This window comes from Salvia hispanica, chromosome 5 (assembly GCF_023119035.1).
Source record: "Salvia hispanica cultivar TCC Black 2014 chromosome 5, UniMelb_Shisp_WGS_1.0, whole genome shotgun sequence".
Classification (NCBI taxonomy): domain Eukaryota; kingdom Viridiplantae; phylum Streptophyta; class Magnoliopsida; order Lamiales; family Lamiaceae; genus Salvia; species Salvia hispanica.
The window spans coordinates 23,673,045-23,695,689 of record NC_062969.1 but is presented as its reverse complement, the minus strand read 5'-3'; the positions used below and the strand labels follow the sequence as shown (position 1 = coordinate 23,695,689).

The 22,645-nt window shown below is 36.0% G+C and overlaps 6 protein-coding genes across 8 annotated transcripts; 5 read left to right on the top strand and 1 right to left on the bottom strand.

Moving 5' to 3' along the window:
- The first annotated feature begins 1,478 nt into the window (after positions 1-1,478).
- LOC125188950 lies at positions 1,479-4,530 on the top strand. Of its 2 annotated transcripts, XM_048086070.1 has the most exons (8): positions 1,488-1,716; positions 2,037-2,540; positions 2,682-2,844; positions 2,935-3,223; positions 3,591-3,663; positions 3,744-3,834; positions 3,946-4,025; positions 4,149-4,530. In XM_048086070.1, the coding sequence occupies exons 1-8, from the start codon at positions 1,678-1,680 to the stop codon at positions 4,275-4,277; spliced, it is 1,368 nt and encodes a 455-aa protein (XP_047942027.1). In that variant the 5' UTR covers positions 1,488-1,677; the 3' UTR covers positions 4,278-4,530. The 2 variants fall into 2 exon arrangements, with proteins under 2 accessions (XP_047942028.1, XP_047942027.1); XM_048086071.1 differs by lacking the exon at positions 4,149-4,530 and having other exon boundaries at positions 1,479-1,716; positions 3,744-3,863.
- A 742-nt stretch (positions 4,531-5,272) lies between these two features.
- Positions 5,273-9,328, top strand: LOC125188949 (ruvB-like protein 1). The gene is made up of 12 exons (XM_048086069.1): positions 5,273-5,511; positions 5,761-5,949; positions 6,391-6,522; positions 6,617-6,766; positions 7,035-7,190; positions 7,794-7,928; positions 8,016-8,081; positions 8,194-8,300; positions 8,447-8,546; positions 8,638-8,729; positions 8,826-8,895; positions 8,983-9,328. Exons 1-12 carry the CDS (start codon positions 5,431-5,433, stop codon positions 9,070-9,072), a joined length of 1,368 nt encoding a protein of 455 aa, XP_047942026.1. The 5' UTR covers positions 5,273-5,430; the 3' UTR covers positions 9,073-9,328.
- A 126-nt stretch (positions 9,329-9,454) lies between these two features.
- Positions 9,455-10,483, top strand: LOC125188952. The gene is made up of 3 exons (XM_048086072.1): positions 9,455-9,725; positions 9,937-9,978; positions 10,053-10,483. Exons 1-3 carry the CDS (start codon positions 9,612-9,614, stop codon positions 10,371-10,373), a joined length of 477 nt encoding a protein of 158 aa, XP_047942029.1. The 5' UTR covers positions 9,455-9,611; the 3' UTR covers positions 10,374-10,483.
- Positions 10,484-12,921: 2,438 nt separating this feature from the next.
- Positions 12,922-18,563, top strand: LOC125188367 (4-hydroxy-3-methylbut-2-en-1-yl diphosphate synthase (ferredoxin), chloroplastic). The gene is made up of 20 exons (XM_048085164.1): positions 12,922-13,129; positions 13,597-13,841; positions 14,053-14,210; positions 14,487-14,593; positions 14,674-14,774; positions 14,871-14,947; positions 15,082-15,201; positions 15,288-15,518; positions 15,698-15,814; positions 15,909-15,983; positions 16,078-16,155; positions 16,380-16,439; positions 16,530-16,592; positions 16,783-16,927; positions 17,018-17,156; positions 17,261-17,338; positions 17,420-17,579; positions 17,668-17,766; positions 17,900-18,004; positions 18,255-18,563. The coding sequence occupies exons 2-20, from the start codon at positions 13,628-13,630 to the stop codon at positions 18,354-18,356; spliced, it is 2,229 nt and encodes a 742-aa protein (XP_047941121.1). The 5' UTR covers positions 12,922-13,129; positions 13,597-13,627; the 3' UTR covers positions 18,357-18,563.
- Positions 18,564-19,615: 1,052 nt separating this feature from the next.
- On the top strand, positions 19,616-20,617 carry LOC125191221 (protein GAMETE EXPRESSED 3-like). 2 transcript variants are annotated; one of them, XM_048088731.1, is made up of 4 exons: positions 19,616-19,718; positions 19,808-19,986; positions 20,078-20,371; positions 20,460-20,617. In XM_048088731.1, the coding sequence occupies exons 2-4, from the start codon at positions 19,849-19,851 to the stop codon at positions 20,502-20,504; spliced, it is 477 nt and encodes a 158-aa protein (XP_047944688.1). In that variant the 5' UTR covers positions 19,616-19,718; positions 19,808-19,848; the 3' UTR covers positions 20,505-20,617. The 2 variants fall into 2 exon arrangements, with proteins under 2 accessions (XP_047944688.1, XP_047944689.1); XM_048088732.1 differs by lacking the exon at positions 19,616-19,718 and having other exon boundaries at positions 19,738-19,986.
- A 499-nt stretch (positions 20,618-21,116) lies between these two features.
- On the bottom strand, positions 21,117-21,779 carry LOC125190894 (classical arabinogalactan protein 1-like). The gene has a single exon (XM_048088311.1). It carries the CDS (start codon positions 21,677-21,679, stop codon positions 21,263-21,265), a length of 417 nt encoding a protein of 138 aa, XP_047944268.1. The 5' UTR covers positions 21,680-21,779; the 3' UTR covers positions 21,117-21,262.
- Between the last annotated feature and the right edge of the window lie 866 nt (positions 21,780-22,645).

Here is a 22,645-nt window from a genome sequence, read left to right as displayed (position 1 = left end):
TTTTTACGATGAGTGGCCGGTCAAATCAAAATTTTAATTTTCAAATTTGTACTTTATCTTTATGGTGGCTTAAATAATATGAGCCACAAATCATGTTAAAACTATGTATTTTGTTCATATGCGTTAATCTTGATTTAATTTGTCACGTGCAATTAGTAAGCGTGCATGCATGTAAGTGAGTTATTCAAATTAGATTATATCATAATTTAAACAAACCCTACTGTAGTAGGTAGGATTATCTGACACGTGGAGTGGAGTTACATCTGCAACATATGTAATGAGTTTCTTACTGTGTTTGAATCAAGTCATCAACGTTAAAAAGTCAAAACTGAAGTTTAACATTAATATGAGGTACAGTGCCACTCACTCAAACCAAAACAATTGTTTATATATCCCAAAGGCTTGTAATTCTCATAGAAGGAAGAAGATTACAGTCAATGTAGTCGCATACTTAATTTGACCTTCTAAAGACTTGTTTTATAGTAGTACTCCTAATTAGTGGGGTAAAATATAAAATAGACACATCCACAAAAATAGAGCCACGTGGACAATACAAAAGCACTAAATAGAGTGAAGTGCAATAGTGCGGATGAGTTCAATGGGCTATTTTTAATCCCATTCATCACGTTCATTATATTTTAATTTGGTGTATGAAATTCTTGATATATGATAAAAACAAAATTTAACTAATTTTTACAAATGTGAAATAAAAAAACAATAAAACATTGCATCCACAAAAAATAATCATGTTTTTTTAATTTTGGGTCGTCCACCGAAATGAGTTTTTATCTACTTATAGTAAGTTTTTCTTTTTAATGAGATAACTCTCATTTTTTACTACTCCCTCCATTCCATAGTAGAGTCATTTTCCCATTTTGTACGTTCCGTGTAGTCATTTCATTTTTTAGTAAAAAATACTAACACATTATTTCACTATTACTTTTCATTTTCTCTTACTTTAATATATCTTTTCCTTTCTTCTACTTTATTAGTACTATCTTTTTTATTATTTTACATTACACATGTTTTCATAATCTCCATGTCAAAAAGAAATATCTTCACTACTATAGAACGGAGAATAATAAATTAATTACTCAATGTCCATCAATTATAGTCTTTTTGTCATTTTCCTCATTAATAAATAAATGTCTCATTTAGTTTTATACTATTTTTGTTAATAGATCTCACATTTCACTAACTTTATTTCATTCACATTGCATTATAAAATTATGATTCATCTTCTACTAATCTTTTTCATCTAGCATTTAATTTTCTTAAAATCGGACAAAATTTGATGGACGAATATAATATTTTTTTATATTAATTTTACATTAATGTCAGAAGATTATTTTAGTGGAAGATATAAAAATGAATGCTGATATATTTATTTATTAATTTTTTTTTATGATTAAAGCGAGATACCTTTGAATACTAATGTATCCATTGGAAAACGATACATGAATTTGAATAAAAAAAGTGGCGAACGCAGTGTAAGCAGCAGCAGGTCTCTTGTTGTGCAGTCGTGTGTAGTAAATACAGTAGCATCGTCCCAACACCTACCTTCTTCCATTTATATCCACAATTCATGTCTTTCTCTCTCCTCTAACCACCTCTCCATCTCCTGCCCCTCATAAAACCTCCGATTCATTTCTCCAATTTCGTTTATCGCATACTGAGATGATGAGCAGCGCTCAACCACTTCCGATCGCCACTCAGGTAAATTCTACTTCTAAATCTTCTTCTCCTCGCCACAAATCTTCAATTTCTGCATTGGCTCATTGATTCTCAATCACTATTTGTATTTATATATGCGTGCAGTGCAGCACATATTCCCAATTCCTTCTGCCGTTTATATTTCCATTTTAGCGTCTATTTAGTTTCTTCAACTTCTATCCATTAGCTGAACAATTACACTGCAATAATTCCTGATAAAATGACCTCTCTCCTTTTTTCATGCTTTCTTTAAACTTCATTATTCACTTTACGAAGCTACTTGTTGCTTTTAGCATTTATACTAATTCAAGCTTTATTCTCAGATGGAAAAGCCTTCAGAAATGATGGAAGAAACATCGCAGGGCAAGGGCACGCAATGGAGGAAACCAAATCTTTTCCTGGAGATACCTACCAGAGCAGCCGACGAGTCTCCTCCAGAAGTCGTGCAAATAAACATGCCTCCGACTCCAATTCCGACTCCCAAGAGAGTGAACTTCCTTTTAACGCCTGATTTTAATGATTCATTACCAAATGAATCTTCTGAACCCCCCTCAGCCAGAGGGAAACCCTCTATCATGAGTTTTATGCCAAAGTTGGGCTTCAAACACCGGGGTTCGAATTCGGATGTGGACAAGGCTGTCAATGTTGATTCGAGTTCCTCCACTGTTGCTACACAAGATAAGCTATCCATTTCGCGTTCATGGTCGCTTACCAAGATTTTCACACCAAGGATTAAAAGGGCATCATCCATGCCTGTACCTGAGGTCCCAAATCAAAATTTGGAGAGTATTCATGGAGGAAGTGTTAACAGTCATCTCACAGTTGAGGTAACCTCTTAAGATTTCTTCCAGTAGTTTTAATAAAACTCTGCTTTGTGGCCTACTTATCTGGTAATGGTATGGACTTGTTGGCTGCTTGAGATTGGTGAGTGTACCTAACATATTTATGTTGGTTGTCTTGTTTTGTAGATTAAAGAAGTTGGACACATGTCTCGTTCGCATTCTCTTCCGGTCATTAACAAGGAAAATGGGATTCCGAAACTGAACTCTTTCTTTCGTGTGATTCCCTCAACACCTAAAGTGAAGGATGCGGAGTCTGAGGTGTCTGTGGCTTCAACAGGAAAAAATGATGGTAATCATAAAATATTCTAATTCAGATGCTGCATCTATTTGTACATCATTTGTGGCGTGTGTATGCATATGAAGTTACGGCTATTCTCAGAGAATAACGAAGCTGGTGGAGAAGACATACCAGAAGAGGAAGCTGTGTGTCGAATTTGCTTTGTTGAGCTATGTGAAGATGGAGAGACTTTTAAGCTGGAGTGTAGCTGCAAAGGCGAACTTTCATTGGCTCATCGAGAATGCGCAGTTAAATGGTTTGCCATCAAAGGTAACAAGACATGTGAAGTCTGCAAGCAAGAAGTTCTTAATCTACCAGTCACACTTCTACGCGTCCAAAGCTCTGTAACTGGGGCCACGGATTTCAGAGAAACAGAGTTCAATGGACACAGGCAAGTGGCTAACTGTATATCTGAGGCTAAAGTTATGTCATTTAATCTCAAAATAATCGAATGAGTACATTGTACCCCATATTATGCCGTTTCTGCTTAACTTCCTACTGCATGAAACTATCAAATGAAACTATGGCTGATATTCAAAATGTATAGAGTTTGGCTGGGAAATAGACATATAAAGAGCATTGAAAACTATGAGAAATTTGATTTGACCATTTTCCCTTCCTTTCCTGCATCTGAGATACTGCAGTCTGCATATCACACACCTTTTGTTTGGCGCACTGCCTTGTATAAGCAACGAACACCTAATATGTTATCTTTTGTAAGCGAGTGTAACCGTGTCTGTTTTGTTTCTTCAATGCAGAATTTGGCAGGAATTGCCTATTCTTGTCATTGTTGGTATGCTAGCCTACTTCTGTTTTCTTGAGCAGCTACTGGTAAGGTCGCGTGGAATTTATTTTCTGGAGACCAAGCACAGCATATAGCTCACTATTAACCGAATTTGTTTATGATGCAGGTTAAGAACTTGAAGTCCAGTGCAATTGCTATATCACTTCCAGTTTCTTGTGTGCTTGGCCTCCTCTCATCCATGACATCTTCAGCTATGGGTATTTCTAATTCTCAGTCCAAAAAGAGAGTAATGCTGGTGCTGCTAATTAGTAAAAGCTAATTATCAAATCTCAGCCAGAAAGAGCTAAGCATTCTTTAATATCTTGCAGTGAAGAGAAGATTTGTGTGGGCATATGCATCATGCCAGTTCATTCTTGTTGTCCTCTTTGCCCATATATTCTACAACGTGGTAAGAAATTCATTTTCGTAATGCAGATTTTGCATTCTATGGCTTGAACCAATCTTTAACAGGTTTTAGGCTATATCTCTTGATTTCTTGCGACCTGAGATATGCAATGTTATATGAGTGTAGATTCATGTGCAACCTGTTGTATCGATCCTTCTATCCACATTTGCTGGATTTGGCGTGGCAATGAGTGGAGCTTCTGTTATTGTAGAGATCATCAGATGGAGAGAGCGACGTTGGGCTACCACATTCTAGACCGCCTCATTTCTAGGCCTCGTGTCGGGGAATGAGTGTCAACAGTTGCAGCCGAAAATGGAAGTTTCTTACAGTATGATACCAATTGGTCTGTCTCATGCTAGGAATTAGGCCATGAAAAAAAGCTTTTAGCGAGGAAATGAAAATGTATATCTATTTTGTTCAAATTAGGATACCACTCCAACACTCAAATGGGCAGTGGAGACAGTTTGGAAGATATATATATGGAACGATCAAATGCGTGTTGTTTGAATTTGGAACTCATACAATATGTTAGGAGAATTGAAAACCCCATGCTCGAGATAAATACTGCCTAGAATTGTTGATGAATTCTTGTTATCTCATTAGCTTATAAAAATTGGGAAATAGTACAAAAAATGATTAAAACCCAAATTATCGTCGCAATTCGAAACTTAGCAGGAGGAAATTGCATATCCATCCGTGAATTTAATTTTGCAATTCGAGCGATGCGTGACATACTGGTCCCCTATAAAACGATTCATTTATTTTGGAGATGTCCCAAGAACATATTTAAATGTAACATTATTATTTCTATTCATTCAACTAATAAAATTAACAAAAAAAATGGAAATGCCTTGCGAGACAGATATGGACAATAGGTGTAAGGTGTGTATGGACAATAGGAGTAAGGTGAATGATCAAATACTAACTCAGTTACCGTAATAACTAATAACTAGTAGTAATAACTAATAGTACTATCAATTTTATATGTTAAAAATATCAACACAAAACATAAATTTATCAATCTTCTTGTGTTGATAAATTTATGTCTTTGTGTTAATATTTAAATTTAAATATTGTATTGATATAATTATATTTAATAATTTTAATACACAGAATTAAAAGTTACTCCCCGGTGAAATCAGATGGGATAATGTGATCGGCATTTATATGACATGGGCCTCGGGCCCGGGAACAGCCCAACAGCAAGTAGAACACTTTGATTTTCTCTGAACCTTTTTTGAGTGTGATTTTGAAATAAACAAAAATTACTCACCCAACTCCGCCTCCCTCCCTGCGTCTACTACAGCGGCAGAAGCTTTTGTGAAATTAGCAGGAAAACAGAATTTAGTGTGTGAGGGAGAGCAAGGGAGCTCAGCTCGTAAAGCAAGGAAGGAGAAGGAAATAAGGAATGAAGATAGAACAAGTGCAATCAACCACAAAGAAACAGAGAATCGCAACTCACACTCACATTAAAGGCCTTGGCCTCCAGGTTATTCTTTTCAACTGGCTCTTCTTTCCATTGTCAATACTATTATGTTTACACAAATTTACAAGTTTCAGCCTTTTACGGTTTCGGGGGTTTATAAGCTCTAGGGTTTGTTCCTCCTGTATTAGCTTTACACCATTTAATTTGTGGGGAGAGAGTAGATATTTTGGTTTCTTTGCATAGTCACGTTTTGGTTTATCTGGTTCACTCTTGTTTTCATTAACTGATTTTATTGTTAATATATGTTGGCAGCCCGATGGAAAAGCATTGCCTTTGGCTGCTGGGTTTGTGGGTCAGGATTCCGCAAGGGAAGCTGGTGGCCTTGTGGTTGATATGATTCGACAGAAGAAGATGGCTGGCCGTGCTCTCTTACTAGCTGGTCCTCCTGGCACTGGAAAGACTGCGCTTGCTCTTGGAATTTCCCAAGAACTTGGTAGCAAGGTCTGTATAACTGCTCCTCTCTCCTGTATTCCTTTAATCTTATATACATCGAACTTGCTCTACACTTTGAAATCTGAAATTCTCAAACTAGTGCTTCATAAGCAAAAGGAAATTCTCTATCTATGTGGCCTGATACTGTGCTCACACTTGTCTTTCCAAATACTTTCCTCGACTTTAGTTCCCTCTCTGCCCTTTATACATGCATTGTATCGAGACATGAAAAATTTTCTGTTCGAAGAGAACAACATACTGTTTCAAAGATTATATGCCAATCAGGGTTGTTTATGCGTACTGAACTTATGTTTTACTTGTTTCCTTGTCTTTTATTTGGCATGTTCTACAAATCTAGTGTCAGTGTGCCATGCATTGTAAATACTAGCATCTAACTGTCTCTGTCTCTGGTGTTGATGTATGGCATATTACTCGTCTTCTGAAATGCAGGTTCCATTTTGCCCGATGGTTGGATCAGAGGTATATTCATCAGAAGTAAAGAAGACAGAGGTTCTAATGGAAAACTTTCGGCGGGCTATTGGTCTCCGCATTAAAGAAAACAAGGAAGTTTACGAAGGAGAGGCAAGTCTCATGTTATGAGAAAAGAATGTTGAAAGAAGTCGCTGCTATTTTGCAACTTTTACTTTTTTCGATATCTAACTTTTATATATTGCAGGTTACCGAACTATCTCCAGAAGAAACTGAAAGTGTGACTGGTGGTTATGGTAAAAGTATCAGCCATGTTATAATTGGATTGAAGACTGTAAAAGGAACCAAACAATTGAAGTTGGATCCGACAATATATGATGCCTTGATTAAGGAAAAGGTTTGTCTCAGTCTCAGATAGACCTATCCTCACTTGTGCTTTCTTTTAATAATCATGACAGTTTCACATACTGTTTAGTTCCTAGAGATGCTATATTTCAGTAATGTATTTTTCTATCTACACTAATCTGCTAAGGCAGTATAAAGATTCTAAAGGATGTTGTATGAACGATAAACCATTTATGACAGTAACACATCCTTTTCATTTATAATGAATATCTCTATGGCGTTAATTGATTCAGCTGCAAGATCCGTGTCTCTAACTGTAGGTAGCTGTTGGTGATGTGATATACATTGAAGCAAATAGTGGAGCTGTTAAAAGGGTTGGAAGGAGTGATGCTTTTGCTACTGAGTTCGATCTCGAGGCAGAAGAATATGTGCCACTCCCTAAAGGAGAAGTTCATAAAAAGAAGGAGATAGTGCAGGTTTGTTACACTGCCGAGCAAAGTTATTTTATAGCTATTATATACTAGATAAAGTGATGCACTACTACGGAAATTAGAAGTAACATTTAGAAGTACCATTCCACATATTCGTTTGCCTAAGTTTGTTTACTTCCCAGTCCTGCTATCTGTTGAAGTCACAACCTAAAACTTGGTTAAGTTGTTCTTGTGCTGATCTCATCATCTTCTCGTCCCGAACTTGAGTGGAAGTTTTGTTAAACCATGTCTTGTACACGTTAAGAGTATCATGCTTCTGGAAAGCGTGCTGGTTGTGTGATAGGCCATTGGCATTTAAAGTACAAAGATTGGTTGATGCTGCAGGTACTTGTTGTGTTCTTGGCATTATGGAGCTTCTAGACTTAACTTTTCTAATATCTAGACTTTTGCTTCGATCTCATCTTTAATGTTAGCAGTAGTCTCTGAAGTCTCTGATTCAGAGTGAAAATGTTTGAATATCTCAAGTTGGTTTTGCTTGATGAATGATGATGCATTGAGGCTCTATGTGATTTGATCACGAACATTTGAGTTATGTTTTTCGTTTAGTAAAGTGATAAAAAATTAATTTGTTTACATCTGTTCTTTAAGGATGTTACATTGCACGATCTTGATGCTGCAAATGCACGGCCCCAAGGAGGCCAAGATATATTGTCTCTGATGGGTCAGATGATGAAACCTAGGAAAACTGAAATCACTGACAAGCTGCGGCAAGAAATAAACAAGGTGTGTCTTAAAGCCATGACATGGTATTTGTAGCTTCTTAGGCCCTGGGTTTTGAAGCTGATTATTTATTTATGTTCATAATTCCAGGTTGTCAACCGGTATATAGATGAAGGTGTTGCAGAGCTTGTTCCTGGTGTCTTGTTTATTGATGAGGTCCTTAACTTGCATTTATGTGTTTTTTTTTTTGTTAAAATCATTTACTAGTTTATTTCTTTACCTTGACTCTATGCCTCCTCCTTTGACTAACTGTTTAAAAACAACTCAGGTTCATATGCTGGATATGGAGTGCTTTTCTTATTTAAATCGTGCTTTAGAAAGTTCGCTATCTCCCATTGTGATCTTTGCCACAAATCGAGGAATTTGCAGTGTCAGGTATGCAGATGAAGTGATATATATTTGTAAATATCCTTTAGAGCATATTTTACTTTAAAGGATTATATTGAGAATGTAGATTTAATTCATGCTTTCTCAACAGCTAATCCGTATATCAAAGCTAATATCATAACATTGCTTTGCAGAGGAACAGACATGACTAGTCCTCATGGTATACCAGTTGACTTGTTGGATCGGTTGGCTATCATAAGAACCGAAACCTATGGCCCCGCCGAGATGATACAGGTTAATCTCACAACAACTATTCTGTGGTGGTGCTGAATGGTCAATGTCTTGTATTGTGCTTTTATTATAAGTTGCTGATGCTGTGATATAGATATTAGCTATCCGAGCACAAGTTGAGGAACTCCAAATAGATGAGGAAAGCCTTGCTTATCTTGGAGAGATTGGACAGCAATCATCATTGAGGTTCTTTTTTCTTTTCTCATTATCTTTTATGGCTATCCACTACTCTGCATTCGAGCGTTAATTAGATCTAACGCTGGCTCAAAAATGTGTCGCCAGACATGCCGTCCAGTTGCTATCTCCTTCCAGCATTGTTGCTAAGATGAATGGGCGTGATATTATTTGCAAGGTACGATTGCACGTTTAACTCAACTTCGGAAAATGTTAGTATCAACGATTATGAAGTAATAATTGGTTGACTTGTACGTTGTTGCAGGCGGATCTTGAAGAAGTGAATTCTCTCTACCTGGATGCCAAGTCTTCTGCAAAGCTTCTTCAAGAGCAGCAGGACCGATACATCTCGTGAGGAACTTGCTGAAGCGAGATTGTTTCCACCGCTGCCCCTTGTCTTGTCTAATATCTATGCCGTCTCGCAGACCAGGACCTTGAATCTTTCTGGTTTTGTTGTTCTGTCCGCATTGATTCAGATGTGAATTCTTGTCTAGGAAATTCACTCAAATTGCTGGCATACATTCGGATTCGGATTAGTTTTTCCAATAGTCTGTCGATTATTTGGTGCCCCTTTTGAGGTCCTCTGTTTTATATGTCGATGGAAATTTTCATGTGTGGATTGAGGTGACAAATGAGTTTTCAAATATAAGTAATGAATATATGAAATATAAGTAATGGATATATGATTGATTGAAATAAAAGATGTCATAACTAAAAAGTTGTGAATATATTTCATATCAAACAATAGAATGATATAGTATGTGGTAATCTATAAGGAATTGCATTTTTTGCGTATATATAGCGAAATCTACCTTTACTGAACACGCGAATATCACTTCACAGTTCACACACACACGCAGGCGGTTGGGAGACGGGGAAGGTTGCACGATAGTGATGGAAGTTTTGGGAGACGGTGAAGGTTGGAAGAGGAAGAAGCTTGATGTTGAAGATTACCTCGATTTCATTGACGACCGCGATCTGCCTCTCACCGTTGGTCAACTTCGCGAGGTGAAACCGAGCCTCTTTCTCAGTTTTTACATGAATCACTGCCATTGTTCCGCAGTTGTGTTGATTTTTGCATTTCTCTTTTCACCCGATCCTAAATCTATTGGTAGTATGAGTTGAATTTTAAGTGCGCTCTGGATTTGGATTTTAGTTGTGCAATCGGTGAGATTTACCGAGATTTTGGGGCTGAATCTACTCGCATTTTGTTTGGCAGGTCATTAGCATGCATGGGTTCAAAAAGATCGAAGCTCCAAAGGCACGACTAGTCTACTACTATCACCTCTTTAAATTGGTAGTGTTTTTACGATTTGGATTTGGAATGTGATTCAGGCGATTCTGATGGAAATGGTTTCAACAATGGAGTTGATGGATCTCCAGCGGTCGAGCCTGCTAGACGGCGTATCTGGCGATGCAAGCTTAACCCTCAAGGAAGTGAAAGACGACCTGAAATCTCTGAGCTGGCAGGACTGCCACGTCACATCTGTTCTCACCTACGGCGCCGGCGGTACTTGCCAATCCTCCGCCGGCGTCTCACTGAAGCGGAGAAGGGCGAGAAGGAAGGTGGGTAAAGTTGCTATTGAGGATTCTGTCGTTTCTACCACTGGTACTAGTATTGTAGCTGAGAGTACCACCGTTAAGTCGGAAACCTAGTTCCTTATGCTATTTGTCACCGGAAAGGTATTCAACTCGATTTTGTAGGCTGAAAATTACTATTAACATGTTAATTGTGGTTTTTATTATATGCATATTAAAAGTTTCTATATCGATGAACGCATTATTCGTAATAAATACCTAGCAATTAAATAGTTTTGCTAAATGTTAGTACTAAGGCAAGTGGGTCAGTACCTTGACGGCTTGACCAAACACAAAGAACAGAATAACATTTGAAAAAAAAATCATTTCTTTATTAAAACAATAACGTTTAATATTAGCATATACTATTTGCACAAAAGCAAACACTAATTTCACGTACTACACGCCTTTCTCGTGGCCGTCATAATCCAAATCCTTTGCATCTCCATATACAAATTTTTTATTAAAAAATGCCAACTACTGAAAAATGTACATAATCTACTTATTTCAAAGTACTACTACTAGATCAATTTCTCCGCCAACAAAAAATAATGTTGATAATATGCGAAAATATATATTTTTTTAATATAAAACTAGTACTCGTAAAGTAAAAGAAAAATAGGAAAAATGTTAAAATTTATTATGTATAGAATTAGATTACTAGTGATAAATACCAAAATGAAAAAAATAGAGTTATGTAAATTTCATTCATTGAAACTGGAGTAAAAATATTTGCAAGCGAAGGCTGTGATAATTGGTCGTCAACAGTCTTACTTACTTAATGCATATCAAAGGCAGAAGTCAAAAACGGCGTCCATTTAATAGTAGTATTAGTAAAACTTCTAAATGAGGCGTTAATTAGTCAGTTTGTGTCAATTTTAAATGCGCCGGCAAGCATGAGTTACATTTAAATAATCTTTAATTGGATATAGTCTAGCCCCACATATTCTAAAGGTAGACTCGTCTAATTTTTACCACCATTTTAAAAAAAAATCAGATATATAATTAAACAGCATTAGTTAATATTGTCATACAGTGTGTAACTGATCTGTCAGATTCCAAAGTACTCACAAGATTATAAAGAACAAAAATAAATTAAATACGTATATGCTACCTTTTCCCATGATTCCACGACTTTCAATGTTGTTAGGTTTCATAAATTTGTTTTGGAAGTATTTATAGTTGGTTGATAAATGTGTTGTATGTAATCAATTTTTAAAAAATCATAGTTAATCCACGAAGTTATCGATTCATGATTCAACTGATTGGATTCATGATTCAACTGATTGGATTGAGACAATCCATAAGATCAAATACTTATTAAATAATTGTTTTATCAGAATATCTTAACAACAAATTAAAAGTAAGAAAGTAAAGACTGTTCAAGTAATTTTTATGCTATAATCGGATTGAATAAGGTACACGACTGAATCGACTTATCTAATAAGAAGTTTAAAACATGGTGGATAAACTATATCCCTATATGAATACTAGTACTTGAAAAGTCTGCAATCCAGTGTATAGTCAAACAAAAGTAATACTCCTAATTAATAATATTAGAGATAATTAAGTGTTTCCTTAGTAAGTGATCTCTTATTATATTTAAAATACTAATTTAATTATACTAAAAAATCAATCACAAATTATGTATAATCTAAAATCAAAAGTGCGAGTAATATGAACGCAGGGAGTATAAAATATGCAAATCATAAGATGGTCAAGGTTAATAATCCATTTGCAATATTTGCAAGCTAGAAGTATTATACTGTACAAGATATTTGTTGATTTCCAGTTCTTCTGACCTAGATTATGCGTAGGCAGATATAAGAATAAATCATTTAATAAGCCTAAATACATGTTTGTTGAATATAGATGCATTCCGAAAATTTGTTGCACATTATGATAGAACCATAGACATTGCCAAACAAATTGAACAGTATCACCTAATTTATAATAATAAAAAAAATCAACAGCACATACAAAATTGTTAATTTATAATTGCACAAACATTTGACTCGAAAGCATACCAAATTTGAATTCCAAACTTCGACCCAATTCTGAGGAAAATAACAATACACTACTCTTTAAAGCGTCCATCAATTATTGACTTATTATTTTAGTTGTTTAATTCTTGACTAGAACATTTCTGACTTCAACAATTCTTTAAAAATAATGTGTAAAACGAATGCAATTGAATTTATTTATTTAATACAGTATGCATAATTCATTTAAACCAAATTAAATTTTATGGAGTGACACGTGGTCGCCACAATTGTTGCAAATGGAATCAGCCTAACTTTGTAATATTTGCAATCAAGTCCTTAAATTCTATATACCAATCTATTTTAATGCTTTCCTAAATTCTATAATTTCTAGCTGTTATCTGATTTCTAACATACTAATTCCATCAATTAGAGAATATAAAAAATAAAAAATAGAAATTAATGTTAATTAGTGAAATAACTCGGGTATTTTAGGGTGGTTCAAAAGTAAATTAAAATGAAATTAGAGGGGCTGAAAAGCAATATTTTGAAACTCAAAACATCATCGATTTGCACAGTTGTCAGTTGGAAAAACTAGAAAAAAATATTAATGGCTACCAGAATATGTAAATGACGATGCTGATGAACTGAGTTTTTGTCTGCTTATGAAATTTGGTTGTAGCTTTCATAATCCTTCGGCCTATAGCAATTATAAAACCTCCTAGCCCGGCTTCACTATCTTTCTGAATTTTCAGCTCCAAATTATTTTTCGTTTCAAATTCCATCCACCACCAGTTCATCTCTTTCTCGATTCTTCCTTTTGGCCGATTAGTGCTAATCGTTTTCTCATCTGTAAGTTTCTGGCTTCACTGAACCGTGGTTTCAAGTTCATTTATCCAGCAGATCCTCGTTATTCACTCTTGCACGTTTTGGAGCTCTTATTTTGTAGTATTAATTTATTCTTTGCGTGTCTAATCTTTTGAGTTTTTCATTGTTTATTTTTGCGTGAAAAGCATGGAGATTTTTTTTGGTTTTTATTTATTATTGTGGGGTTGACTTGATTTCGTGTTCATTTTACCCTGTTTTTTGGCTCTTGGAGTGGGGTGAGTGCGTTCAATTTGGGCGATTCAATCAATTTGAGAAGTGAGGTGTTGTTAGAGTTGTCTGATTTGTTTTTATCATGCTATATCTATGGAGTGTCTTTGATTAAAATTGTGCAGGCTAACAGTTTTTGTGCTGAAAGTTGATAGTTAATTATTTAATTTGTTTTGTGTTGGTTTAGGAGGGTTAATTATTTAATTTGTTTTGTGTTGGTTTAGGAGGGTGGAATTTGATACTCTGCGGAGTAAAATGGCGACTGGAGCTGTTCCAACTTCGTTTACCGGTCTCAAAAGCCGGGATCATCGTGGCTTGGGGTTCGGAAAGAGTTCCGACTTTGTTAGAGTTTCTGACTTGCAAAGGGTTAAGTTTGGCAGGAGCAAGGTTGCAGTGATAAGAAACTCAAGCAACCCTGGTTCAGAAACTGTTGAGTTCAAGCCAGCATCGGAGGGAAGCCCACTGTTAGGTATCTTCTTCTTATTTGCTATGCTACTACTTCTGGATTCTGTTCTTTAAGATACGATATATTCGCTTTTTTATGACCAGATTGTGTGTGGACTTATATTCGTAAGTTTGAGTTTGGTCTAAAAGCATTTTAATCCAGTCACTCCTTAATATATTGATTCGCAATGATGTGGTTGGGTTAGACATCTGATCCGTCAAGTTTGTGAATGCAGTTCCCAGGCAGAAGTATTGTGAATCCATACACAAGACAGTCCGGAGAAAAACCCGCACAGTGATGGTTGGAAATGTTGCTTTAGGTAGTGAGCATCCCATCAGAATTCAAACAATGACTACCACAGATACAAAGGATGTTGCTGGCACTGTTGAGCAGGTTCCACTATAACTGTTTATTAGTTCTCTTCTTTTCTTAATGTATAAATTGGAATATTATCTAGAAAACATGCCATGTAGAAGATAATTGATCAATCTCCAGTGGTTTTTATGTTTCATATCGTAAACTAATTCTGCATTTTGTCCTGTTGTAAGATGTGAAATTCTGTTGAGAATTATTTAATAGAAGATTTCTAACTATTTTGTGTCTTCAATACTTTTTTTTGCAATCCTTTTTTTTGCCTTTCATTCATCTCATTGAACCTTCAACCTGCAGGTTATGAGAATATCAGATCAAGGAGCTGATCTTGTTAGAATTACGGTGCAAGGAAGGAAAGAAGCAGATGCTTGTTTTGAAATTAAGAATACCCTTGTTCAGAAGAAGTAAGTTTTATATTGGGTTGAATCATAGTATTCATCACAACTAATGCAAGTAAAAGTATTTAATAATTTATACCTTGCAGCTACAATATCCCTCTGGTGGCTGACATTCACTTTGCTCCACCAGTGGCTCTGCGAGTTGCTGAATGTTTTGACAAAATTCGTGTTAACCCAGGAAACTTTGGTACTAAATTCACTACCATATGCTTCTTTGAAATTATATTTCTCTATGAGATACAAATGGTTCAAGTGTCAGATCTAACTCCATAATATATTTTAGCTGATAGGAGGGCACAGTTTGAGATACTAGAATACACTGATGATGACTACCAGAAAGAACTTGAGCATATTGAGAAGGTCAGAGATAGACTTCACTTGCTTTGCTTCATTTTATCTTGCAAAAGACTTGTCTACTTCTGAGTTATAGCCATCTATTGTTATCCAGTATTTTGTGAGAAATAATGATCCATCTTCTTTCCGTGTATTCTTAGGTTTTCACTCCTTTGGTTGAAAAATGCAAGAAGTATGGCGTGGCAATGCGCATTGGAACCAACCATGGTAGTCTTTCAGACCGCATTATGAGTTATCATGGAGACTCGCCCAGGGGAATGGTAAGTACCTACCTATTTCAGCACTTGGAATGAGTTATGAACCTATACTGGTTCTGGTGATGTATATACCTTCGCTCGTGCAACAGGTGGAGTCTGCATTTGAATATGCAAGGATTTGCCGAAAATTGGACTTCCATAATTTTGTGTTCTCAATGAAAGCAAGCAACCCAGTTATTATGGTTCAGGCGTACCGCCTCCTTGTAGCTGAAATGAATGTTCTAGGATGGGATTACCCATTACATCTGGGAGTAACTGAAGCTGGTGAGGGTGAAGATGGAAGGATGAAATCTGCTATAGGAATCGGAACACTCCTTACAGTATGTCCTTTTACATGCTTTTACTCAAAATAATATAATGCAAACATTTATCCTGTTTTCTTAATTCAACTTTGACAAAGAATCTAATATTTCTAATTTGTCTTAATAACAGTCTAATGACAGTACTTATGTAGTTAAATTATTAAAACTTCACTTGCATCTGATCTATGTTGATGCAGGACGGCCTAGGTGATACCATTAGGGTTTCTCTAACTGAACCTCCAGAGGAGGAGATAGACCCCTGCAGAAGATTGGCTAATCTTGGAATGAAGACAGCTGAACTTCAGAAAGGAGTGGTATGACCTCAATGTTGACTAGCTATGTTTGCTTCTATAGTCCTAAAATGTACTTACACAATTTGGACCTTTTATTGTTGTTGGATTCAACCAGGCACCATTTGAAGAAAAGCACAGACACTATTTTGATTTCCAACGTAGAACTGGTCAACTTCCCATTCAAAAGGAGGTCAGATTTTATTTCTATGGTTTATAATGAATCTTTTTAATGAGTTCCTGGAGTATCAGATCTCATGATCGCTGATATTGTTTTTCCCATGCAGGGTGAAGTGGTTGACTATAGAGGTGTGCTTCACCGTGATGGTTCAGTTCTGATGTCAGTTACTCTGGATCAGTTGAAGGTTTGCTGCTATGCTCTTATCATATATCTATATTTTCTTGACTAAAGCGATCCGGCCTTTTTTCTTTTCGATGATGATGTGGGAGATAATAGTGACGTTTTCTTTCTTTTCCCCTTGGTCTGGAATTATTTACCTTCTATTGTCCTTTTCATTGTCTTTTACTTTGAGAATTTTGCATTTTTGTTGATTTTCTTATGATCCCTATCTTCCACTTTCCCTTGTAGTCACCAGAATTGTTATACAAGTCCCTTGCAGCAAAACTTATTGTCGGAATGCCATTCAAGGTATGCTCAAAGTTCCACTCTCTCTCAAGGACGCATTATGCTCAATTTTCTTTGGGGAGATCTCATTTAAGAAATTAAATACTGATACAGGACCTAGCCACTGTGGACTCAATCTTGCTGAGAGAACTTCCCTCGCAAGATGATAAAGATGCTGTAAGCCTCCTTCTGCTAACCATAAGACTATGCATTAAAATAATTCGTTTCATATTCTAGTGTGTGTGGGGGGGTGTTTCTCTTCATATTACCAGAAAGATATTGTTGAATTTTGAAGCTCCAAATTTCTTTTGGTGTTCCATAAGCCATGCTAATGACTTAAATCACCTTTTTCTCAATCTATGACCAGAGGTTGGCACTCAAACGTCTGATAGATGTTAGCATGGGAGTAATAACCCCTTTATCAGAACAATTGACAAAACCATTACCCAATGCTTTGGCCTTGGTAACTCTCAAGGAATTGTCATCTGGTGCTCACGAGCTTCTTCCAGAAGGTACACCATGCATTATAATGCCAAAAGCTTTCTAGGTTTTCACATTATTAAAATGCTAGTAGTCATGCTAATTTACCTATGTTGATTCAGGTACACGTTTGGTAGTCTCTGTGCGTGGTGATGAACCCCATGAAGAGTTGGAAATTCTGAAGACTACTGATGCTACCATGATCCTTCATCACATACCATATTCAGATGAGCAAACCAGCAGAGTTCATGCTGCTAGAAGGTAGTTTCTGAGACTATTGGTCCCGTTATTGGCATTTTAGTTTTAGCAGTGAATCCCTGTACGTTTCACCCAGTCTTCTTAGTTGAGGATCTTCGTCTCTGCAGGCTCTTTGAGTATCTTTCTGAGAACTCGCTGGACTTCCCAGTTATTCATCACATAGAGTTCCCAAAAGGAATCCACAGGTATCTATCCGGCAAATTGAGTTTATTCTAAGTGAAATTCAGATTTCAGATCATAGCTGACATTAATTCTTATATGGGCAGAGATGACTTGGTTATCGGTGCTGGCACCAACGCAGGAGCGCTTCTGGTAGATGGACTAGGAGACGGTATTCTATTGGAATCCCCGGATCAAGAGTTTGAGTTCCTCAGGGATACTTCATTCAATTTGCTACAAGGCTGCAGAATGAGAAATACAAAGACGGTTAGTATATTGGTTGCATAAGGAAGAAACCAAATCAATATAGCTGAAGAATAATCACATTTCCTTTTCTTTGTGGAAATGATATCAGGAATACGTGTCATGCCCATCTTGTGGAAGGACATTGTTCGACCTTCAAGTGATTAGTGCAGAGATAAGAGACAAGACATCTCATTTGCCTGGTGTTTCGGTAATTAATAGTTCCTCAACACTAAGCTCAACGAATCAATATTCATCGAGGGTGCATTTATCTTCGAGAAATCATATGTAGTGTACGTGTAGCATCTAAATCCTCCATGTCTTCTTTTTTTATTTCTGTACAGATTGCAATCATGGGTTGCATTGTGAATGGCCCTGGAGAAATGGCTGACGCAGATTTTGGCTACGTTGGCGGTGCTCCTGGAAAGATTGACCTTTATGTTGGCAAGGTAGGCCTAGTCCATGAGCTTTCTTTCGAAACTTATGTGCCTAAACTGAAACAGTGATAATGTGATGCTTGAATTTACAAAACCATGAATAATCTACATAGAAAGCATAGGATGAACTAGAATTTGTATTAATGAAGAAGAAAAGAAAAAACCTTTATGGCAAAAACACTGTGAGGTCTATCTATTCCTCTCTTGTTCTTCAAATGTTTGCTCCTGGTGTTGCATTTGTGACAAGTCTTGTGTGTTTCAGACTGTGGTGAAGAGAGGTATCGCAATGGAGGGTGCAACAGATGCACTGATCGAGCTGATCAAGGAGCATGGTCGGTGGGTGGATCCACCAGTCGAGGAGTAGAGGTCATAGGTTCTAGCATTGAATTTCTAGAGAAGATCATCTGCTGCTCAAAGCAATACTTGTGCATGAGGATGTGGTGATATAATACATATTTTGTGTTTTTTCAATATTTATGATAAGCTCCTTTCACTATTGTTGAAAGAAGAGCCTCATACCATTAGTATGACTATAAAATAATTGAATGAATGCAAGAGAATGATTTCATCACTGCCCAGTCATCATCATCTTCTGTGCATATCTGTTCGCTTTTGAAGATTAACATTTCTCTAATTCACTCAGTTGAGTTATAATTAGAGCCAAAGTTTGTCCCATGTCCTTCACGGAAAACGTTGTACCAATGAATCAATGACATAACTTCGTTCTAAAGGGAAAAAGATGTAGATGTGATAGAAATTAAAAAAAAAGTGTTACTGTAATTGCAATTTTTTAAAAATATTGGATACTCGATTCACATAATTTAGATATAAATCCATTAAAAATTTGGGCAATTACTTAATGAAACGGTGTTGATTAGGATGCTTGTTTCCGGTAAAAGATACTGCTTGCCTAGTGTTGGTGGATTTAGGAAACATTCACTAATATTTTAAGAGATAATAATTGATAATATCACCAATTTAGATTATTTTGCGGTCATAATAAATCTTACATGTCATTTAAGTGGACATTGACATAACATCTTATGTGGACATTTACGTGACATAACTAACTTTATAATAACTTAATTAATATGATTAATACCAGAGGCCTAATCAGCGGATAAAAGAATATTTTATCATAAATTAGACCATCTCCAACTACCAAAACTCATTTTTGCTATAGAAAATTTCTCTTACCATACACTAAACCCAAACTTTATTTTTTGGTTTTCCGATGGAAATATGTCAAATATGGTGCTACCGTAAAAATTTTGTGATACATATACTAAGAAATGGTGTAAATTTTGAATTATGTATAAATGATTGGAGTAAAACTACTTTTTGATGTGACATATACTCTAAAATGAGTTTTAATATGGTATATATGATTAGATGGCCTTCGAACCGATTAAATTAATTTCCCGAGATCTGCCGTTTACCGTGTTATGAAAATCATTTTTGGTGTAGAAAATTTCTTTAACACCAAACTCAAACCTATTTTTAGGTATTTCTATGGAACAAACGCTAAATGTAATGTTACTACAAAAATTTTGTGAGACATATACTTAAAAATGGTGTAAAATTTGAATTTGATGTAAATGATTTGAGTAAAATTATTTTTTGGTGTGATATAAACTCGAAAATGAGTTTGAGATTAATATAAATAGTTGGAGATGACTTGGTTCCGTGATTAGTGACTGGATCGGAGATTGAGCTAAAGGATAAGGTTATCTCTCTCTTTCTCAATTTAAAAATTTGTGTAAGGATCTGATTTTTTATTTTTTATTTTTGTCGTTTATTCGATGTGATATGCAGATTCAAAGAGGGCTGTTGATAGGCTTTACAAGAGTTTAATCATGGATGATGGGAGGATTTGTGCTTGCTCAAGGAAATACTTGTTTGCATTCGAGAGAAACGGAACCATCGCGTGGGCGCTGCACTTGAACTATACTTGCAGTTCGAGTATAACTCCGGTTCATGGAGGATCAAGCAAGGCAATGAATCAATCAATCCATTGCATTTGTATTTCTTAAAAAAGAAGAAAAAAGAATTCATTTGCTGATGAGTATAATTTACTATTTGCAGATATATTTAGTTGCAGAGAACAAAGTACTGAAAATCTATCCTCCAAGGATTGGAACTAATGAAGCTCCTGTGGAAGTATTCTTCGAATGTGCAGAAGAGATCATTGGGATCGCTGCAAGCTTATCGAGCTCTTGTGTGCTCATCAATGTCAAAAATAGAGGGCTGTTTGCTTATCGCTTGTACCCCATGATGACTCGAACCCCCGACCTATTGGTTAGAGGGGAAGCGTCTTACCTAGGGACGGATCTATATGGCTTTCACAAGGGGCAAATGCCCCACCTAGAAAAAATTCATGTATGCTATTTTTAATAGTTAATTTTATTTTTGCCCCTTCTTAATGTATTAAAATATCTTTATGTATAATTTTGCCCCATTCATGTAGAATTCCTGGCTCCGTCAACTGATGCGCATCATTGTCGAATTGTGATTCTAATCTATCGCTGTAGCAGCTGCTAAAAGGCTGGAACTCAAGTCTTATTGGATAAGAAATGTGAACTACTACTAGATTCCATCTCAACACTTTGATATGCAATGAATTAAAACGAAGCGTCTTCTCTAACTCTAAGATTGAGGATTTCTGGGTTTGTAGTTGGATTGAAGGAGGGAATACAATGCAATAATAAAATTGATTTTGAGATCTGCAGGCAAATACACGTGACAACATGCTGTCGAATTGCAAAAAATACAATTTCTCAATTGTTGTATTCACTGCCTTTCCAAGATTCAATATCCGATTCCTTTGCATTTGAGAAAAGGATGCCCAAAGGTTGAGAAAATTACACAAAATCCAAAAATTTGTGACTTAATTAACTATTTAAAAATTTCTTAAATTAGTGATATCAACAGCTCATTTTAATGGTAGTATATTTTTTTATAGCTAGTATATTCACATTGTCCAACCCATAGCTAGAGATCCAATCACATTATCCTCGCCTACATCTACAACTACATGCATGCATGATGCAGACTATAATTTTCATGTTTCATTCCCGTATTTAATGCACTATTTTGGGCAATGAAAATGGCAGACTCGAAAATCAGCATGAATGAATATGAAGGAGTAGAATTGCACAACTTTTTGTAGCATAGTAATATTCATAAAGAATAAAGCAAAATTAAAGTCTGAACAGTCAACACTAACCAATGAAACAGAATAGCATCATAAATCAACATGTTTTTGTTCATCTACAAAAAATCTGTGTGATCGGTGTAGCTGTAGCGCGCGCGGCGGATGTTCCGCTGCCTCTTCTTGTACACCACCGCCGCCATCCCTACCACGCAACCTGCAGCAATCACTCCAACCGCGATCCCCGCCTTCTTTCCTCCGCTCATTCCTTCCGACTCTTCCAAATCGCCCTGCTCGGCCGCAGGAGACGGAGACTCTTCGTAGTCGCCGTCTTCATGCCGTGGGAACGGCGCCGGAGATGGTGAATTTGGAATTGGACGCGACGGAGGAGAGTTTGGCGCCATTGAAGGTGGGGAGATAGCTAGCTGCGGAGACGGAGAAGGGGAGGATTGAGGAGCGTGTGCTGAGAATGTGGAATTGGGGAATAAGAGGAGAGCGAAGAAGATGGTGATTAGAGGAAGAAGATCTGAAGCCATATTTAATTTGGAGACAGATCTGAAGAAAAAAGTTATACAGAGATTGTGATAGAAGAAGAAATAGTTGGATGAGAGATAGAGAGCGGTTTCTTCTGCACTCTCACTTTAATGTGTTAGTGGGAAACACCCTATATATACACATAAACTCCTTGCCTATATAAAAATATATAATCTCACTTTATTAGATAAAAAATATTTTAAATAAAAAAACAGAGAGAGTAGTAGTAAAGTAGTAATGACGGAGGATAAAAGTTTCAGATTTGTGTCCAACGTGATGCAGTCTTAAAATTTATATTTATTTGCCTATAAGAAAATGGTGAGAGGGGCTAGCTTTAGATATAAGGAAAAGAGCCAACTGAGTTGCCCAAATATGTTGACTTGTTATCCTTATTATCTTAATTACTTTCATAATATTTTACTAAACGTATATTAAAAATATCTAATACTACCATTACTGCATTTTAATGAAATGAACATTATATAAGAAATTTGAGAGAGTTAATATTAATAATGATATAGCAGTAGCACCCAACCCACCTTATTATGTGATGTACTTTGCTTACCCTCCAAATAAAGTTTGTAATTAAGGAAACCGACTGTGGCTTGAATCTTAATAATTTCTTAAACTGTTGAATTTTAATTATTTAACACTCCTATAACGTTTACAAAGATCAAGAACGATCCATCACATATTTTTCATAAATAAACAAATGTTTAGTCAACTTCTAAACGTTAAAATCACAAATGTTAAGTCTGTCACATGAGGTTTTCTTACAAATGAGTTTTCCTTGTCACCTTTGTCAAATACACTCATTTTTCTAGTGCGATATTACATTCCAGTTTAAGTAAACTCATAGATAAAAAAATGTTACTTCACAGTAATAAATTCACTCAATTTTCAATTAACTTTATAACAGTTTCTTTGATCTATGTCAATCCAAAATTTTGTTTAGTAAAAATGGTGAA

Excerpts from the sequence above, each read along its gene's own strand:
- LOC125188950 (XM_048086070.1), top strand. The coding sequence starts at position 1,678 with ATGATGAGCAGCGCTCAACCACTTCCGATCGCCACTCAG. Across the intron at positions 2,845-2,934 it reads TTCAACAGGAAAAAATGATG|AGAATAACGAAGCTGGTGGA; the intron begins GTAATCATAAAA and ends GGCTATTCTCAG. Across the intron at positions 3,664-3,743 it reads GTTTTCTTGAGCAGCTACTG|GTTAAGAACTTGAAGTCCAG; the intron begins GTAAGGTCGCGT and ends TTTATGATGCAG.
- LOC125188949 (XM_048086069.1), top strand. The coding sequence starts at position 5,431 with ATGAAGATAGAACAAGTGCAATCAACCACAAAGAAACAGAGAATCGCA. Across the intron at positions 5,512-5,760 it reads TTAAAGGCCTTGGCCTCCAG|CCCGATGGAAAAGCATTGCC; the intron begins GTTATTCTTTTC and ends ATATGTTGGCAG. Across the intron at positions 7,191-7,793 it reads AAAAGAAGGAGATAGTGCAG|GATGTTACATTGCACGATCT; the intron begins GTTTGTTACACT and ends CTGTTCTTTAAG.
- LOC125188952 (XM_048086072.1), top strand. The coding sequence starts at position 9,612 with ATGGAAGTTTTGGGAGACGGTGAAGGTTGGAAGAGGAAGAAGCTTGAT. Across the intron at positions 9,726-9,936 it reads CCGTTGGTCAACTTCGCGAG|GTCATTAGCATGCATGGGTT; the intron begins GTGAAACCGAGC and ends TTTGTTTGGCAG. Across the intron at positions 9,979-10,052 it reads AAAAGATCGAAGCTCCAAAG|GCGATTCTGATGGAAATGGT; the intron begins GCACGACTAGTC and ends AATGTGATTCAG.
- LOC125188367 (XM_048085164.1), top strand. The coding sequence starts at position 13,628 with ATGGCGACTGGAGCTGTTCCAACTTCGTTTACCGGTCTCAAAAGCCGG. Across the intron at positions 14,211-14,486 it reads TTGCTGGCACTGTTGAGCAG|GTTATGAGAATATCAGATCA; the intron begins GTTCCACTATAA and ends TTCAACCTGCAG. Across the intron at positions 15,202-15,287 it reads GAGACTCGCCCAGGGGAATG|GTGGAGTCTGCATTTGAATA; the intron begins GTAAGTACCTAC and ends CTCGTGCAACAG.
- LOC125191221 (XM_048088731.1), top strand. The coding sequence starts at position 19,849 with ATGGATGATGGGAGGATTTGTGCTTGCTCAAGGAAATACTTGTTTGCA. Across the intron at positions 19,987-20,077 it reads TTCATGGAGGATCAAGCAAG|ATATATTTAGTTGCAGAGAA; the intron begins GCAATGAATCAA and ends TACTATTTGCAG. Across the intron at positions 20,372-20,459 it reads CCCACCTAGAAAAAATTCAT|AATTCCTGGCTCCGTCAACT; the intron begins GTATGCTATTTT and ends CCATTCATGTAG.
- LOC125190894 (XM_048088311.1), bottom strand. The coding sequence starts at position 21,679 with ATGGCTTCAGATCTTCTTCCTCTAATCACCATCTTCTTCGCTCTCCTC.